The 20,184-nt window shown below is 34.2% G+C and overlaps 1 protein-coding gene across 6 annotated transcripts in view; it reads right to left on the bottom strand.

The window, feature by feature from the left end:
• Window positions 1-15,317: 15,317 nt before the first annotated feature.
• TSGA10 (testis specific 10) overlaps window positions 15,318-20,184 on the bottom strand; it is a 114,409-nt gene continuing 109,542 nt past the window's right edge. For 4 of the 6 annotated variants that reach the window (XM_046663366.1, XM_046663363.1, XM_046663364.1 and 1 more), the window contains 3 exons: window positions 20,044-20,148; window positions 19,738-19,887; window positions 15,318-16,007 (listed from right to left, as the gene is read on the bottom strand). In XM_046663366.1, coding sequence (XP_046519322.1) covers window positions 15,983-16,007; window positions 19,738-19,887; window positions 20,044-20,148 — 280 coding nt within the window. In that variant the 3' untranslated portion in view covers window positions 15,318-15,982. Of the gene's footprint in view, window positions 16,008-19,733; window positions 19,888-20,043; window positions 20,149-20,184 lie in introns of those variants that run through there. The other 2 variants (XM_046663365.1, XR_006888848.1) reach the window with 2 other exon arrangements.

The raw sequence follows: 20,184 nt of genomic DNA, 5'->3' as shown, positions 1-20,184 counted from the left end.
ATATCTGGTAAGGGGTTAATATCCAAAATATATAAAGGACTCATACAACTAAATAGTGAAAAAGCAAATAATCCAATAAAACAAAGTGGGCAGAGGATTTGAATAGGCATTTTTCCAAAGAAGACATACAGATGGGCAGCAGGTACAGAGAGGAAAGATGCTCAAATTGAGAAAAGATGCTCAACATCACTAATCATTAGGGAAATGCAAATCAAACCACAATGAGGGGCCGGCCTGGTGGCATAGTGGTTATGTGTGTGCGCTCTGCTTTGGAGGCCTGGGGTTTGTGGGTTTGGATCCTGGGCACAGACCTACACACCGCTCATTAACCCATGCTGTGGCAGCATCCCACATACAAAATAGAGGAAGACTGGCACAGATGTTAGCTCAGCGACAATCTTCCTCAAGCAAAAAGAGGAAGATTAGCAATGGATGTTAGCTCAGGGCCAATCTTCCTCACACACACAAAAAACCCCACAATGAGATATCGCCTCATACCTATTAGAATGGCTATTATACAAAAGACAAGAAATAACAAGTGTTGGCAAGGATGTGGAGAAGTGGGAACACTCGTGTACTGTTGGCGGGAATGTAAATTGGTTCAGCCACTATGGAAAACAGTATGGAGTTCCTCAAAAAATTAAAATAGAACCACCATATGATATAGCAATTCCACTTCTGGATATTTATCTGAAGAAAATGAAAACACTAACTCTAGATATCTGCACTCCCATGTTCGTTGCAGAATATTTACAACAGCCAAGATACAGGAACAACCTAAGTGTCCATTGATGGATGAATGGATAAAGAAATGAGGTATATATTTACAATGGAATATTATTCAGCCATAAAAAAGAATGAAATCTTGCAATCTGCAACAACATTGATGGATCCTGAAGGCATTATGCTAAGTGAAATAAGTCAGACAGAGAAATACAAATACCATATGATCTCACTTATATGTGGAATCTAAAAAAAAATAAAACAAAACAAAAAAACACCAAGCTCATAGAAACAAAGAACAGATTGGTGGTTGCCAGAGGCAGGGAGTGGTGGGTAGGAGAAATGGGCAAAGGGAGTCAAAAGGTACAAACTTCTAGTTATGAAATAAATAAGTCATAGAGATGTAATGTATAGCATGGTGACTACAGTTAATAATACTATACTACATATTTGAAAGTTGCTAAGATGCTAAATCTTAAAAATTCCCATCATAAGAAAAAAAATTGTAGCTATGTATGGTGACGAATGTTAACTATTAACATCACTAATGTGATGATCATTTTACAATGTATACAAATATTGAATCACTATGTTGTATATCAGAAACTAATATAATGCAGTAGGTCAGTTATACTTTAATTTAAAAAAGGCATGTGGGCTTTTCCCCAATATTAAATCATGGAGTCAAAGAAAGGGAAGGGGCTCAGAAAGCACACCAGGAGCATGTTTCCCAGCTGAAAAGCTCGCCTTTCTCATAAGGAGAGCTTCCCCCTGCATCAGGGGCCTCTAGAACTGCTCTACTCAGCTTCATTGGCCCCTTGTTTGACTCCCCATGCCACATCTCTCTGCCCACCTCAATTGAAAGTAACAAAAATGAGTTCTCCAACCACAGTACAAAGAAAGGAACTCCTACTATCCATGAATTTGGATTCTTTTCTTTTTGTAGCCATCAAGTGCATATACTTTTCTAAGGCCTGATCCTTTCCACTGCTCATCAACAGCCTATACTCACCATCATCTCATTCTTTCATTTTTACCTGTAGATGCAAAAAAATCATTTTTTTGAAAGAAGAAAAATCGACTTTGAAATACTTTGAAAGTTTATCCAACTTAAATCCTAAAAAGTGGTGACTTTTAAGATCCAGTAAAAAACAACTAGGGCAGAACTTCCAAAATGATGTGAGGAGGTTGACTCATATATAGAGAAAAAAGCAGACAATAGAACTGTTTTTGAGGGTCCCCAGATGTTGGAGTTAGCAAAGACTTCAAAGCAGCTATCATAAATATGTTAAAAAAAATCATGCTTAAAGAGTTAAAAGGGGCCCAGCCCAGTAGCGCAGCAATTAAGTTCTCACATTCCACTTCGGCAGCCCAGGGTTTGCTGGTTCAGATCCTGGGTGCAGATGTACTCGCCACTTGTCAGGCTATGCTGTGGCAGGTGTCCCATATATGAAGTAGAGGAAGATGGGCACCGATGTTAGCTCAGGGCCAGTCTTCCTCAGCAAAAAAGAGGAGTAATGGCGGCAGATGTTAGCTCAGGGCTAGTCTTCCTCAAAAAAAAAAAAAGAATTAAAAGAAGGTATGATGACAATGTCTCATCAAATAAAGAATATCAACAATAGATTCAAATTATAAAAAAAGAACAAACTGGAAATTTTAGTGTTGAAAAGTACAATAGCCATAATAAAAAATCACTAGAGAGGCTCAACAGTAGATTTGAGCTGGCAGAAGAAAGGATAAGCAAACATAAAGACAGATCAATAAGGAGCATGCAGTTTGAAGAGTAGAGAGAAAAAAGAATGAAGAAAAATAAACAGAGCATCAGAGAAATGTGGAACACTATTAAACTCTGCAACAAACTGGGAGTACCAGAGAACAGGAGAGAAAGAAGAAACAGAAAATATATTTGAAGAAATAATGGTTGAAAAGTCACAAATTTGATGTAAAACATTAACTTACACATCCAACAAGCACAACAAACTGCAAGTAGGATAAATATAAAGATGTCAATACCCAGACACATCACACTCAAAATGCTGAAGCCAAAGACAAAAAGACAATTTTGAAAGCAGTAAGACAAAAACCACTCAGTACTACCCCAACAAAATTAACAGCTAACTTCTCATCAGAAGTAATGGAGGCCAGAAGGCAGTGGGAGGACATATTCAAAGTGTTGGGAAAAACAACTTCTCAACTAAGATTTCCCCATGGAGAAAAACTATCTCTCAAAAATGAAAGTGAAATAAAGACATTACAGTTAACTAAAAATTGAGAGAATCTGTTGGTGGCAAACTAGCTTTTTTTTTTTTTAGGAAGATTAGCCCTGAGCTAACTACTGTCAATCCTCGTCTTTTTGCTGAGGAAGGCTAGCCCTGAGCTAACATCCCTGCCCATCTTCCTCTACTTTATATGTGGGATGCCTACCACAGCATGGCTTTTGCCAAGTGGGTGCCATGTCTGCACTCGAGATCCAAACCAGTGAACCCCGGGCCACCGAGAAGCGGAACGTGCGAACTTAACTGCTGTGCCACCAGGCCGCCCCCACAAACTAGCTTTATAAAAACCACAAAAGGAAATTCTTTAGACTAAAAGGAAGTGACATCAGTCAGTAATTCAAATCCACATGCAAAACAGTAAGAGTTCCAGTAAAAATAATGTTAATAATTATAAAAGACAATATAATTGCATATTCCTTATGCTTTCTTCTCTTAACTGATTAAAAGCAATTATATATGCATCAAAAAACAATCAATGAAGTGAAAAGCACCCAAGGAATGAGAGAAAATATTTGCAAATCCTATATCTGAAAAGCAGTTAATACCCAGAATATATAAAGAACTCCTACAACTCAATGATGAAAAACAAAAAACCTGATGAAAAAATGGGCAAAGGACTTAAATAGACATTTCCCCCAAGAAGCTATAAAATGGCCAATAAGTACATGAAAAGATGCTCAACATCGCTAATCATTAGGGAAATGCAAATCAAAACCAAAATGAATTACCACTTCATACACATTAGGATGGCTACTATCAAAAAACAAACAAACAAATCCAAAATAACAAGTGCTGGTAAGGATGTGGGGAAATGCGAACCCTCTGTATTATTGGTGGGAATATAAAATGCTTCTGCTGCTAAAGAAAACAGTATGGCAGTTCCTTGATAAATTAAAAGTAGACTATCATATAATCTGGCAATCTCACTTTGGTGTATGTACCCCAAAGAATTGAAAGCAGGGTCTCAAAGAGATATTTATACACCTATGTTCATAGCAGCATTATTCCCAATAGCCAAAAGGTGGAAACAATGCAAATATCCACTGACGGATGAACAGATAAACAAAATTTGATATATCCATACAATGGAATATTATTCAGCCTTAAAAGGAAGGAAATTCTGACATGCTACAACATGGATGAACTTTGAGGACATTATGCTAAGTGAAATAAGCCAGGCACAAAAGGACAAATATTGTATGATTCCACTTATATGAGGTACTTAACAGTAGTCAAATTCATAGTGACAAAAAATTGAATGGTGATCATCAGGGGCGAGGAGAAGTGGGGAACAGGGACTTATTGTTTAATAGGTACAGAATTTCAGTTTTGGAAAATGAGAAGAGTTCTGGAGATGGATGGTGGTGATGGTTATACAACAATATGAATGTATTTAATACCACTGAACTATACACTTAAAAATAAAGATGGTAAATTTTATGTTATGTGTATTTTATCACAATTAAAAATAAATGAATAAGTTTTAAAAAGCAATTATATAAAACAATATGTATATACTTGTACTATTGGGCCTATAACATACAGAAAATCTAATATATTTGACAATAACATCACAAAGGAGGTTTGTGGTAACAGAACTGTATTGAAATAGGAAAATAACACCAGTTGGTAATTTGAATTCACAGGAAGAAATGGAGAGAACAAAAATGGTAACTAAGAAGCTTAATATATTTTTTAACTCTATAAATATATTTGTGCTCTCTTCTTCTCTGAGCTTCTTTAAAACACATGAAATTATAAGAAAAACCTATAACAATGTACGGTTGGGTTTGTAACATAAAAAGAACTGAAATATATATCTTATACTTAACATAATATATAATAATAATAGCACAAAAAAGGGAGGGAATAGAACTAGATAGGAGTAACATTTTCATATATCACTGGAATTAAGTTAATAAAAATATGAAGTAGTTTCTAATAAGTTAAGATATATATTGTAATGTGTAGAACAATCACTAAGGAAATAACTAAAAAATATACTTAAGAGGTTACTACATGAAGTAAAATTTTACCCTAGAAAATATTCACTTAATGCAAAAGAAGACACTAAAGGAGTAACAGAGGGAAAAGAAGACATGAGATATACAGAAAACAAAATGCTAAACAGCAGAGGCAAATCTAACCATACTGATAATAACATCAAATATGAATGTTAATCAAACCAATCAAAAGGCAGTGATAGACCAGGTGGAAAAAAAGGATCCAACTATCTGCTGTCTACAAAATACACACTTTAGATTCAAAGATACAATGAATTGAAAGTAAAAGGAATGAAAATGTATACTATTGCAAACAGGAACAATAACACAGCTAGAATGACTATATAAAAATATCAGACAAAATAGACTTTAAAACAAAAAATGCTACTAGAGGTAAAGAAAGAATTTTTATAATTATAAATGAGTCAATATACTAGGAAGATAAAAGAGTTACAAGCATATGTAGCTAACAACAGAGTCCCAAAATACATGAAGCAAAAACTGACGGATTCTTAGAAATAGGCAATTCAACAATGATAGTTGGAGACTTCACTATGCCACTTTCAATAATGGATAGAACAACTGGCAGAAGATTCACAAAGAAATAGAATATTTGAACAACACTACAAATCCACAAAACAGACATCTAGAGAACACTCTACCCCAAAACAGTAGAATACACAGTCATCTCAAGTGCTGATATAAGATTATCCAGGATAGACCATATGTGAGTCCATAAAATGTCTCAATATATTTATAAAGTTTGAAATCATTAAAGTATGTTCTATAACCACAATGGAAAGAAATTAGAAATCAATAATAGAAATTTGTGAAGTTCAAAAATATGTGGAAATCAAATAAGATATTCCTGAATAACCAATGGGTCAAAGAAGAAATCACAAGGGAAATTAGAAAATGTTTTGAGATGAATGAGAAAGAAAATACAACATACCAAAATTTACAAGATGCAGTTAAGGCCTTGGTTAGAGGGAAATTTATAGCTGTAAACCCTTAAATTTAAAAAGAAGAAAGGGGCTGGTCCCACGGCCGAGTGGTTAAAGTTCTGTGTGCTCTGCTTCAGCAGCCCAGGTTCACAGGTTTGGATCCAGGTTCGGACCTTCTCCACTCATCAGCCATGCTGTGGAGGCATCCCACACACAAAGTAGAGGAATTCTGGCACAGATGTTAGCTCAGGGCTAATCTCCCTCAAGCAAAAAAAGAGGAAGATTGGCAATGGATGTTAGCTCAGGGTGAATCTTCCTCACCAAAAATAAATAAATACGTTAATTAATTAAAAAAACAAGAAGAAAGATCTCAGATCAATAACCTTACATTTCACTTTAAGAAAGCTTAAAAGAGAAAGAAAAAACAAACAAGTAAGCAAAGGAAAGAAGTAATAAAGATTACAGAGCTAATGAATGAAAGAGAGAATATAACAATTGAGAAAATCAACAAAACCAAAGGTTGGCTCTTGCAAAATTGTCATAACTTTAGCCAGACTTACAAAAGAAAGAGAGAGAGAGACTCATACTTCTAAAATCAAGAACATAAGAAAGGGCATTGCTAACACCCTTATAAAAAATAAAAGGATTATAGGGGAATACTATAAACATCTGTAGGCCAACAAACTAGATAACTTAGATGAAATGGACAAATTCCTAGAAGGACACAAACCTCCAAACCTGACTCAAGAAGAAACAGAAAATCTGATAAGACTTACAACAAGTGAAAACATTGAATGAACTTAAAAACTGAATTTAAAAGATTGAATTTAAGAACTTCCCACAAAGAAAACCCAGTCCAAGACGGTCTCACTGGTGAATTCTACCAAACATTTAAAGGATTAACACCATACTTAACAAACGCATGTAGAAAACAAATGAGAAAGAAACACTAACTAACTAATTGGAGGAGATTAGCATTACCTTGATACCAAAACTAGACAAAGACATCACAATAAAATAAAACTATAGACTAGTGATTTTTATGAAGATAGATGCAAAAATCTTCAATAAAAAAGTGGCAAACCAAATCCAGCAACCTATAAAAAAGATTATTAAAAGGATTATACATCATGACCAAATGGACATGTATTTATTCCAGAAATGCAAGGTTGGTCTAACATCCAAAAATAAACTGTTGTAATATACCATATTAACAGAGAAAACGTAAACGCCCCATAAGCAACTTAATAGATGCAGAAAAATCATTTGACACAATCCAGCACTCTTCCATGAAAAGAAAAGTCAGCAAGACAGGAATAAAAGGGAACCTCCTCAATCCGATAAAGGGCATTTATGACAAACCCCACAGCTAACCTTATTATTTAATGGTGAAAGATGGCATGCATTCCCCCTTAGATGAGGAACAAGACAAGGATATCCGCTCTCACCATTTCTATTCAACATTTTACTGGAGATTCTAACCAGAGAAATAGGCAAGAAAAAGAAATAAAAGTCATCCATATTGGAAAGGAAGAAGTAAAACTATCTCTATTTGCAGATGACATAATATTGTGCCCAGAAAATTCTAGAGTCCACTAAAAACCTATTAGAACAAAAGCTTGGCAAGATTGCAGGATTTAACACTACTATAAAAATATCAATTATATTTTATATAATAGCAATGAATAATCTGAAAATAAGGTTAAGAAATAATTGTGCAATAGCATCAAAAAGAATAAAACATTCTGGAATAAATTTATCAAAAGAGGTGCACTAAAAACTACAAAACATTGTCAAAAGAAATTAAAGAAGACCTAAATAAATGGAAAGGTATCCCATCCCACATATTCATAGGTCAGAAGAGTTAATATTGTTAGGGTGGTAATACTCCCCAAATTGATGTAAAGTTTCAGTGCCCTTCCTACCAAAATGAGCAGCCCTTTTTTGTAGATGCTGAGAAGCCGATACTAACATTCATATAGAAATGCAAGCAACTCAGAGTAGCTAAAACAATCTTGAAAAAGAAGAATAAAGTTGGAGGATTCACACTTCCTAGTTTCAAAATTTACTACAAAGTTACAGTAATCAAGACAGGGTGGAACTGGCATAAAGAGAGACATGTAGGCCAACAGAACAGAATTAAGAGTCCAAAAACAAACCCTGACGTTTATGATCTACTTTTAACAAGGATGCCACAGCAATTTGATGGGAAAGAATGGTCTTTACAACAAATGATGCTCAGACAACTGGATATCCATGTGCAAAAGAATGAATCTGAACCCCTTCTTTATACTGTACATAAAAATAACTCAAACTGGATCATAGACTTAAACAAGAGCTAAAGCTACAAAACTTAGCAGAAAACACAGGAATCAATATTCATGACCTTGGGTTAGGCAACACTTTCTTAGATGCAACACCAAAAGTACAAGTAACAAAAGGAAACAATACAGAAACTGGAACTTATTAATTAAAAACTATGTACTATAAATGATATCATCAAGAAAGTGAAAAGACAACCTACAAAATGGGAGAAAAACTTGCAAATCATCTATCTGATAAAGGCATAGTATCCAGAATATATAAAGAAAATTTACAATTCAACAATAAAAAGATAACCCAATTAATAAGTGAGCAGTGGATCTGAATAGGCCTTTCTCTAAAGAACCTATACAAATGGCAAATAAAGCACATGAAAAGATAGTCAAAACCAGTAGCCACTAGGGAAATGCAAATCAAAACAATACCACTGGGGCTGGCCCCGTGGCCGAGTGGTTAAGTTCGCGCGCTCCACTGCAGGCAGCCCAGTGTTTCATTGGTTTGAATCCTGGGCGCAGACCTGGCACTGCTCATCAAACCATGCTGAGGCAGCGTCCCACATGCCACAACTAAAAGGACCCACAATGAAGAATACACAACTGTGTACTGGGGGTCTTTGGGGAGAAAAAGGAAAAAAATTTTTAAAAAATCTTTAAAAAAAAATACAATACCACTTCACACACACTATGGTGGCTATAAAAAAAGACAGATAATAACAAATGTTGCAGAGGATGTGGAGAAATAGGGACTGCCATACATTGCTGATGGGGATGTAAAATAGCACAGTAGCTTGGAAAACAGGTTGGCAGTTCCTAAAAAATATTACTATATGACCCAGGAAATTCACTCCTAGGTACATACCTACAAGGACAGAAGACATATGTCCACACAAAGACTTGTACATGAATGTCTACTGTATTATTCATAATAGCCAAAAGGTGGAAGTAATCCAAAGGTTCATCAACTCATGAATGGATAAATAAGATGCAGTCTATCCATACAATGGAATATAATGTGGCAGTAATGATGAATGAAGTACCAATACCTACTATAACATATAAAGCTCTTGAAAATACTATGTTATGTGAAAGAAGCCAGTCACAAAAGACCACATATTGCATGGTTCCTTTTATGTGAAATGTCCAGAATAGGCAAATCATAGAAACAGAAAGATGATCAGTGGTTGCCTAGAGCAGGGGGTTGAGTGTGTGGAGAGGAATGGAGGTGAGTGATTGCTAATGGTTACGGTGTTTCTTTTTGGGTAACAAAAATGTTCTAAAATTGTATTGTGGTGACGATTACACAACTCTGTGAATACACAACTCTGTGAATATAGATACTTTAAACAGGTGAATTATATGGTATGTGAATTATATCTCAATAAAGCCATTAAAAGGAAGGGAGGGAGGGAGGGAGAAAAGAATTGGAGTTTTGACACAAAGGAAATGTTTTGAAGGACAGGAACAAAGTCTGTATATTCTCAGTACCAGAAAAACACCACAGAAAAACAGACCCTGATGAGTACAAATAAGAGCAAGAACATAAGTAAGGATATGTTAAATAGAGTGCTGTAAAGGTATAAAAGGTATAAACATGTTCCACTTAATTTCTCTAGAACATTAGAACAATGTAGGTTGTTTTGGAAAAGTACTTTTGGCATACTGATAAATCTGGTTATCTGGTTCAAAATTTAGAAACTTGATACTGCCCCTGTGAATCATCCTCCCATTTATTAAGCACCTACTCACATTTTCAGCGTACTGAGAAATGGAAAACCTAAAAAGTGGGTGCCCATATTACAGCTGATGAAACAAAGCAAAAATACATGAAGTGGGGACCCAGTTAAATACACTTTCACCTATTCAACATATATTTAAAGACTACCTGTCAGGTACAAAGCCCTATTTTTGAGTAGGGGAAGGCTGAAGATAAAGATAAAAATGGGTAAAACTATGTTCCCTTATCTCAAAATATTCAAAGTCTATTAGAAAATGAAAACATACACCAATAGGTGTAATACAAGGCATTATGTGATAAATGCGTAAAAAGGTAAACATTTTAAAGGGAGGTTAGAGAAGGGTAAAATAACTTAGGGCTGATGGGATTAGAGAAGACTTCAAAAGCTTTCTAGCTACTGACCTCTCTCTCTTTCTCTTAAAACAAAACAAAAACTTAATATTTATGCATTTTTACTTTTAATTTTAATCAAAATTACAAAAGATTCAAATAGTTCTCTAAGGTTATTATGATAACAACAGTCTCTAGCCAGCCTCATTCCACCCCTGCATTTCCCCCTCCCAGAGGCAAACATTTTTACTTCTTTTAGCTGATAGTTTTGGCATCCCCTTCTCTAAATAGCATATCACTATTTCTTGATTTTTTAGTTTTAGGCATTATTTATTGACTTCCCACAACAAAAGAAGAGAATTTAGCTTTATTTTCTTCCCAGGTCTTTATCACACATTGCTTCTTTCTCATTTCTTCATCCTCTCATTCATTAATTTTGGAATTTTGCTTAGATTTATATTCAATGTTTAGTACTATTTACAATTGAGCCATCTGGTAAACCATGGTTAATCTTTCCCTTCCTGAACTGCTTTTTATTTTCCATATCTTGTTTTTCACTTGTTTCATCTCTTATCCTATACCTGCTGAGGACTACCAAATCTTTCTCCAGCCAAGTTTTCTCTCTTGAGTCTCAAACCTATAGATTTCATTAATCTACACGGTACTATTTTCAGTTAGGTACTGTTATAAATATACCTTTTACAGATGAGGAAAATAAAGTTTAGAAAGCTTAAGTGCTAACTTGCCCAACTACACAGGTATTAAGTGTAGAGACATGATGTAAAGTCAAGCAGTGGGACCCTAGAACCTATGATCTTAACTACCTATACTCTAAACTCTTTCAATAAATATATATCAACTGGAAGCCACCATGAGTCTGGCATGGTCTGTACCATGAAAAATAAATCAGACTATTCCCCCTGCCTTCATGAAGCTCACAGTCTAGCAGGTATGACACACAAACAAGACCATACGATAAAATGCAATGGAGCACAAAGGATAAGTGAAATTAATAATTAATAGATGACTACATAGAAACTAGACAGGAAATAAGACTTTCATTTTTTAAACAAATATTTATTGAGCATATACTATGTTCCAGGCACAGTGCTAGGTGCTGAGGACAAAACGTTAAGCTAAACAAGAATTTTCCAGGCTGGGAAGGGGAATGAGAGAGAAAAAAATGAGTGATCCAGGCAGAGGAAAGAGTATATGCAAAGGCAAAAAGATAAGAGAATAAATTTTTCAAGGTACCGAAAGCAATTCAGAATAATTGTAAGGTAGGAGGGGTGAGGAATGAAGCTGAAGAGATTTAAAAGAAGAACCAAATCAGAGAGGTCTGTGAAGATGATGTTAGAGCTTGGACTTTAGTCTAATGGTAAATTTGGTGCTCACAGGGTACATGTGTGGACAGGGATATGATCATATTTGTGTTTTAAAACTACTTCTTTGATTACAGTGTGGAGAATGGATTAGATGGAAGTATGGCTGAAAGCAGAGAGAGCAAATAGGAAGCTGTTGCCTTATTCTAGATTAAGAGGTTAACTATGGTCTGGATTAAACTGAGAACAGAGAAAAGAGAATTCACTTCAAAGATATTCAGGAGATAGAATTGTCAGGAATTGGGGATAATTCATCCCTTTTTGTTCCATAAGTATTTCCGGAATACCTAGAATGTATCAAGCAGTGTGTTTCTTGATACAGTGGTGAAGACAGATATGATCCTTTGCCCTGATGGATCTTACAGTAGAGAAGGGAAGCCAATATTAGACAAATAATTACACAAATAATTAATTACAACTGTGATAAGTCCTTCAAAGGAGAAATATAGGGTGATTTTACAGGGGACTCTGACCTTGAGGAGTCGAAGAAACCTTGAGGAAGTGACTTTATTGTGGTAAAATACAAATAACATAAAATTTACCATTTTGACCATTTAAAGTTGTACAATTCAGTGGCATTAAGCACATCTACAATGTTGTACAACCATTACCGTTATCTAGTTCCAGAACTTATTCATCACCGTAAATGAAAATCCTATACCCACTAAGCAGTCCTCCCCATTCCCTCCTGGCAACCACCAATCCACATTCTGTCTCTATGGATTTGCCTATCTGGATATTTCATATTAATGGAATCATAAAACATGTGGGGTTTGTGTCTGGATACTTTCACTTAGCACAATGTTTTCAAGGGCTATCCATGTTGTATCACATATCAGTACTTCATTCATATTCATGACTGAGTAATATTCCATTGTAGGGATATACTACATTTTGTTTATTCATCAGTTGTTGGATATTTGGGTTGTTCCCAGCTTTTGCCTATTGTGAGTTAGAGCTGCTATGGGCATTCACGTACAAGTTTTTGTTTGAATACATTTTCAATTATTTTTGGTATATACCTAGGAGTTGAATTGCTGGGTCATATGATGATTCCATGTTCAACTTACTGAGGAACTGCCAAAATGTTTTCCACAATGGCTGCACTATTTTATATATCCAACAGCAATGTATGAACGTTCCAATTTCTCCACATCCTCATCAATATTTTTATTTTCCATATTTTCTATTATAGTCATCCTAGTGCATGTTAAGTAGTATGTTATTGTAGTCTTGATTTCCATTTCCCTAATGACTAATGACATTGAGTATCTTTTCATGTGTTTATTGGCCATTGTATATTGTCTTTGGAGAAAGGCCCATTCAAGTCCTTTGCCCAGTTTTTACTTGAGTTGTTTTTTGTTGTTGGGTTATAAAAATTCTTTATATATTCTGGATACTAAACCTCTACCAGATATATGACTTGCAAATATTTCCCCCCATTATTTGGGTTGTCTTTCACTTTCTTGATAGTGTCCTTTGATGCACAAAGTTTTTAATTCTGATGAAGTCCATTTTATCTTTTTGTTGTTGCTTTTCACTTAAGTCATATTTAAGAAACCAATGTAAAATTCAAGGTCATGAAGATTTGCCTTTGTGTTTTCTTCAAAGAGTTTCATAGTTTTAGCACTTAAATTTAGGTATATGATTCATTTTCAGTTGATTTTTGTATGTGGAGTGTGGTAAGGGTCCAACTTCATTCTTTTGCATGTGGCTATCCAGTTATTGCAGCACCACTTGCTGAAGAGACTGTTCTTTCTCCACTGAAGGGACTGGGCATTCTTGTCGAAAATCAATTGACCATAGAAGTATGGGTTTATTTCTGGACTTTCAATTCTATTCCATAGATCCATATGTCTATCCTTATGTCTGTACTACAATTTTGATTACTGCAGCTTTGTAGTAAGTTTTGAAATTGAGAAATGTGGATCCTCTAATTTTGTTCTTCTGTTTCAAGATTGTCTGACTATTCTGGGTCCCTTGCAATTCCACGTAAATTTTAGGATTGGCTTTTCCATTTCTGCAGAAAGCATAAACTCCAATGGGATTTTGATAAGGACTGTATTTAATGTGAAGATGGTTTGGGGGAATATTGCCATCTTAACAATATTAAGCCTTCCATTCCATGAACATGGGATGTCTTTCCATTTATTTAAGTCTCCCTTAATTTCTTTCAGTAATATTGTGTAGTAGGAAGTGACACTTAGGTTGATGGAATGTGTGGAATTGAGAAGGGAAGAGAGTGACTTGGGATGGCATCTGGGCTCAGGGTTTAGGCATCTGACATAATGACTGGTGACATGTTTTGGTGGGAAACAAGGGCAGAGAATGCAAAGAGGAGACATGGTTGAATTTAGTTTAGATGTACTGAGACACAGTGCCTCTGAGATATTTAACGCAGAGGGTTAACAATCCTCTTTCAAAACACCCTTACTTCAGCAGGAATGGATTTGTACTGAACATGACATTTCAAAGCTGAGAGCTCTTTTACAGGGTATTTCTTTGTCATCAAAGAAAGAATATGTTAGGTATAATTTTTGCACTGTGTATTTTATTGCATTAGGCAGTCTCTACCATTTCATTAGGCTATTATATATTTACATCAAGTGATTAGAATCTCATTTAAAACAATAAATGCTCTTAAAATATTACTATAAGAAAAAATTTCTTCTTTCAGTTTTAACATAGAATACAGTTGAGGTTTCCCTACCTGTGGATAATGTAGGCCCCTTTATACTTACCATATAATTTTCCTTTTAAATATCCTGAATTTAGTGGCACAAGTCAAGTACAGTATATTTTTAATCAAGGACGGAAATATTTTCTAACATACTTAATTCCTATTTCTCTTATGCTCCTCTCCCCACATACTGCCCTCCACATAAAACACATGTTATGTGCATATGAGAGGTGACACATAGCTCCCTGCCAGCTCTTCTAGGAGGTGGGTAGACTAAAATTAAAGTTGTGATGACCTAGTGCTTGGGTCATTGCAACACCTAGCAAAGATTAATTTGGCATATTTTCAGTATATTATTTAATATCAGCAAGAACTTTCTTTGTATATTATTTTCTAAAATGTTTGTAAAATTTCATCTTATTTTAAATTATTGCATTTTTTAAATCAATCTGTAATGACTCTCTTAAACTAAAGAAACCTTAAAGTTTTTAAAAGTCAAACTAAAGTGAATATATAGCATGAATTTATAGTAAAATATCAGCATACCAATGATTAAACAAGACGTAAATCAGGGAACTATCCTGCTTTACTGTAGTTATAATGGATAATGACTATATAAAATGAGAAATTGTCTATGTCATCTGAATACTATTAGTGACAGGACTTTTTTCTTATTAAAATGGCAAGAATACAAATAGCTGCTATCAGTAAAATACAGCAGTGTTCAGGCTCTAATATCAACATTAAATCATAACCTATGGACAGAAAAGGTAAGAGAATTAGGAGGTTTTAGAGGAAATAAGGAAACATCACCGAACTTGTTACTCTACATTATAGACAGCTGTCACAGGCAAAAAAATGAATAAATAAAATGGCAATTAAGTTGATTGCAGTACTTTAATGTTTTAAAGAAAACTTATTAAAAATACAGATTTTTAAAAATCATACATTCTTGACAGATACAGCATCACCTACCTTTCTAAAAATAGTAGGGGTAAACACAATTGTAGAAAATGTATGTTAATTAGTGATACAATACTATGGATTTAAAAACCTTGACACACTCCTACTATCTGCTGCTTTGAAGTCAGATTATTGCCTGGAATTTATGTCAGGTTGGTTCCAAAATGGAATATTGGTTCCCAGGCCAGTGTCAGTAAACTGTGCCTATTTTGGCACAACTTCTCTAGCCATGAAAGCACAAATCATAAAGAAAAAAATTAACCAACCAATTATTTGAGATACCAAGAAAGGAAAGGAAATCAGTTTTGTAAAAACACTTTTCCCTCTTTTTATAAGCTTCTTTATTTACTCCGGATAGTTAACATAACAGTGTTCAATAGTGAAGTAAGCAGATTTTACACTCACTATTACTGTATGGATAGAAAAAGCCATATGCATTTTTGTTTCTATAAGTCATCTCAGATTGCAGCGATATGGCACATAAGAACAGAGATTCAGAGGCACAAAGTTAATAAATACATTTAACATTGTCAAGCATTCAAAAGATAAATGCAATCATATAGCAAAAAAAAAAATCAGTTTGTGACTTTGACCTTTCCCAAGGATTTGAAGAATCTTTTTCACGTCAGAAATCTCTATAGCAAAGATTCCTATGAGAGAGAAAAAAAATTATGCAGATTAACATTTTTAACTCAACGATTTCACCATGTTCAAAAAATGTATCCTAATGTCACTTTGGCAATACTCGACATTTTTTCCTCAGCTTCTGTGAAGGAAACAGATACAATGTATCTTTTTCACTCAGTTTTCACAAACTGTGGTACATACATATCGTGGAATAATACTCAACAATAAAAGGGAATGAACTGTAAAATAAATAAAATATTAGAGAACATTAAAAAAATAATACATTATGACCAAGTAGTGTTCATACTGGAAATTCAAAGATGGTTCAATATTTGAAAATCTATTTATGTAATTCACATATTAATAGTTCTAAAGAGAAACTGTATCTCCATAGATACTGAAAAAGCCCTTGACAAAATTAAATACCCATTCCTAATAAAAAAAATCTTAAGTAAATAGGAATGGGTGGATATTTCCTTAATATCATAAAACATGTACACCTCAATCCTAAAGATGGCATCTTACTTAACGGGCAAACCCTAGAAGCATTCCCACTAAAGGTCAGAGTCAAATCAAAGATGCCCACTTTCTCCACTATTTTATCCAATAAATTTATTTATTTACTCCAATAATTTATCATTATTCTGAAGATATTAGCTAATGCAATTAACTAGAGAACACAATTCAAGAGATAAAAATAATAAAAGGAGAAATAAAATAATCTCATTTTGCAGATGACATGATAGTATACCTGGAAACCCCTAAAGAATCAATGACAAAACCTAATGAAATAATAAAAGAATTTAGCAAGGTAACACGATAGAAATGAACACACAAAAGTAGCGTTTTTTTGAAGATATAATGAATGGGGGAAAATCCCATTTATAATGGCAAGAAAAAGATAAAATATTTAAGAATAAATTTAACAAGGAATGCTCAAAACCTATATAGAGAAAACTATAAGCCATTCCTGAAAGAAATTGGAAAGACATTTCTTCTGATTTAGGATGTCTCAACATTATCAAGATGTCAATTCTCCCCAAGTTAATTTATAAATTTAATGTGACCCTAGTAAAAATTCCACCGGGCTTTTCTTAACGGAGCTGGACAAGTTGACCCTAAAGTTCAAGTGGAAAAACAAACTCACAAGAAAACATATGTAAATACTTAAAAAGAAGAGTTCTTCCAGCTTCCAGATATGCTGGAGCTGGCTCCAAACTGATTGTAACTATTCAGGAATTTTGTGAGCTGGTGGTTAAACCACTGGTAGCTTGAAACTGGCCGTGAAACTGGCCCCAGAGGGAATATTTACATTGTAGAAATTGTCAAGTGCTACAAACCAGGGCTTCTCCATTCCCTTCTTTGGAAAACCAGTTTACCAGCAGATCATTGGACTAGCCCTGCAAAATTAAAAATATTACAAAGCCTCTATAATTTAAATAGTGTGAGACTGACACATAAATACGCTAAATGGGATAAAGGAGAAAGTCCAGAAAAAGACTTGGATCACTGGGACAAAGTCTCTCTAATAAATGATCTTGGGACAACTAGATGGTGATTTAGAAAAAGATAAAACTAGATCCATTCTTCAGACCATACACAAAATCAACTCCAAATAGATCAGAAATCTAAATGTAAAAAGTCAAAATCTAAGTACTAAAAGAAAATATCAGTGAATTCCTCTATTTTCTGGACATATGGAAAGATTTATCTAACCATAAACAGAAATCCAGACGCATTAAAGAAAAATATTTAAAAACTTGACTACATAAAAATAAAAACTTTTACATGGAAAAAATAGTATAAGTAAAATCAAAAGAAAAATGACAAAACGGAAGGAAATATTTGCAACATATATCACTGATGAGAGGATAATCTCCCAAAATTATAAAAAACTGCTTTAACAAAAAGATGAAAACCCATTAGAAAAATGGGCAAAAAAATGAATAGATAATTCAGAAAAACAGATATAAAAATAGCCCTTAAACATATGAAAAGATAGTCAACTTCACTCATAATAAGAGAAATGCAAATTAAAACTACACTGAAATACTGTTTCTCCCCCCTATATTGGCAAAGATTCAAGAGCTTGACAGTGCGTACACTCTGCTAGTGAGGCTGTAGGGAAACAGGCACTCTCACACAGCTAATGGGAATGCAAAATGAGACAACCCTGTGGAGGAGAATTTGGCCCTAACAAAATACACATGCATTTACCCCTTGAGTCAGAAATGCTACTTCTAGGAATTTATCCTGAAGATACACCTACAACAATATGAAAATACATTTGGACAAGATTATTGATTACAGCCTTATTTATAATTGCAAATTGTTGCGAACTATCTAATGTCCAAGTATAGAAGGTTGGTTGAACAATTACGGTACAATCACACAATGGAATACTATGCAGCTGTAAAAAGGAATGAGGAGAATCTCTATGAATCAATATGGACTGACTTCCAGAAGATATTAAGTGAGAAAAGCAAAGTGCAAAAAAGTATATACAGGATGCTACCTTTTGCATAAGAAAGGAAAAAGAAGAAAAAAAATATATCTAGATACCATTGCCATAAAACCATAAAGGAAGGGGATGGGGGTACGGGGACATGGGATGGAAGGCATACAGGACAGAATGACACTTCTCTGAGTATTACTTTTTTGCAGAGTTTTGACTTTTGAAAGCATATGAATTTACATATCCAAAAATTAAATTAAATCAAGGAAAAAGCTATGAAGGGAAAAAAATGAAAGCATATTGAAACAAATGAATTTAATGTTATTTCAAATGTATACCATAACTACAGTGAAAGGAAAAAAACCAATTAATCCAAGTAATTTATGAACACAGTATTTGACTATACGTCCTCAAGACTTGGGCAAGGTAGTGTATGGAGATAGGAAGGAAGAATTGCAAACAGATTTTGAACTTTTTAAAATTGGTCTGTTTATTGTAGTGACAGATGTGAAGAAATTTTGAAACTATTTTAGATGCATTCTAGGATTGAGCAAAGGAGTAACGATGCTGATGCTGTTGTGTAAATGTGTTGATGTTGAGCCAGGGCTTTCATGGTAGAAGAGATACAAATACAGAATAAAAGAAGGCAAGGAAGAAACCTGTGAGGATGGTTTGTAACTGGAGGTATTGGTTATTTTTTTAAAAAGTGTGTGTGTGTGTTTGTATCTAGCAAGAGAGAGGATGTGCAAGAGTGTGAGTGCACAAGACAGCACATGTGTTGTCTTGTAAACATATAAAAAGAAAATGGGGTAAAATTTTAAGAATAATGAGTATGGGTAAAAGGTATACAGATGTTCTTTGTATTATTTTATTTTTATTTTTGCAAATAAAAATGTTTTTACAAAACTTGTGACATAGATATTTTCATTTGTGAAAATACATAAAATATTTTCTTCTGAAAAATTAACTTGATATTTTCCTAGAGTATGTGTATTTTATGGTGCTATAACAATTAACGAATATTTTGTTAATGAAAGTACATGAAAAAAATTTATGTTGTAGAAATAAAATCAGATTTTTAAAATATAATTTATGCAAACAGATAAAACAGAGATCTTTCACTTTAGCACATTTATATAAAACTAATTATCAAAATACTTTATTTTTATGTCAACATATCTAACCACGTAATCATGTTTAAATAGCACTGTGAAGTTACCGAGTTTCCTTACTCCCTCAAATATTCACTGTATATATTGCTATATGATCCCCAAGGAATGGATCTTTAAAACACTTACTCTTCTAATGATCGATCGAGGCCCCGGTCAGGAGATCGACGGTGAGCACGTTCTGGTGAATGACATTTTGTATTTGGCTTCATCGTAGAGCTCAAATGATAAGCATTACTTGAGTAATTCTGGCGGCGCAGTTCTTGCACAGCCCTCTCCCTAATGCAAAATAGTGAGACTTTTGAACTTTATATCCAGTGACATTATGTAGTTCAATTCATAATTTAAAATCTAACCATCATGAAATGACCAAAATCTGTTGTTATCTAAGAAACAATGCTTTCCAGGCGGAATACTACATAGAGACAAACTTACCTTTCAAAGCGCTCCGTTCCTAGTTGTCTTTTGGTAATGTCTAAATCAGTTTCCAATTGTGTTACGACATTCCTGAACTGAGCTACGTCTCTACTCTGGATGGCCCTGTGTAAAAGAACATAAGAGTGACAGTTGATTAAA

Source organism: Equus quagga, chromosome 5, assembly GCF_021613505.1.
Source record: "Equus quagga isolate Etosha38 chromosome 5, UCLA_HA_Equagga_1.0, whole genome shotgun sequence".
Taxonomy (NCBI): Eukaryota; Metazoa; Chordata; class Mammalia; order Perissodactyla; family Equidae; genus Equus; species Equus quagga.
This window is presented reverse-complemented; position numbering and strand designations above follow the sequence as displayed.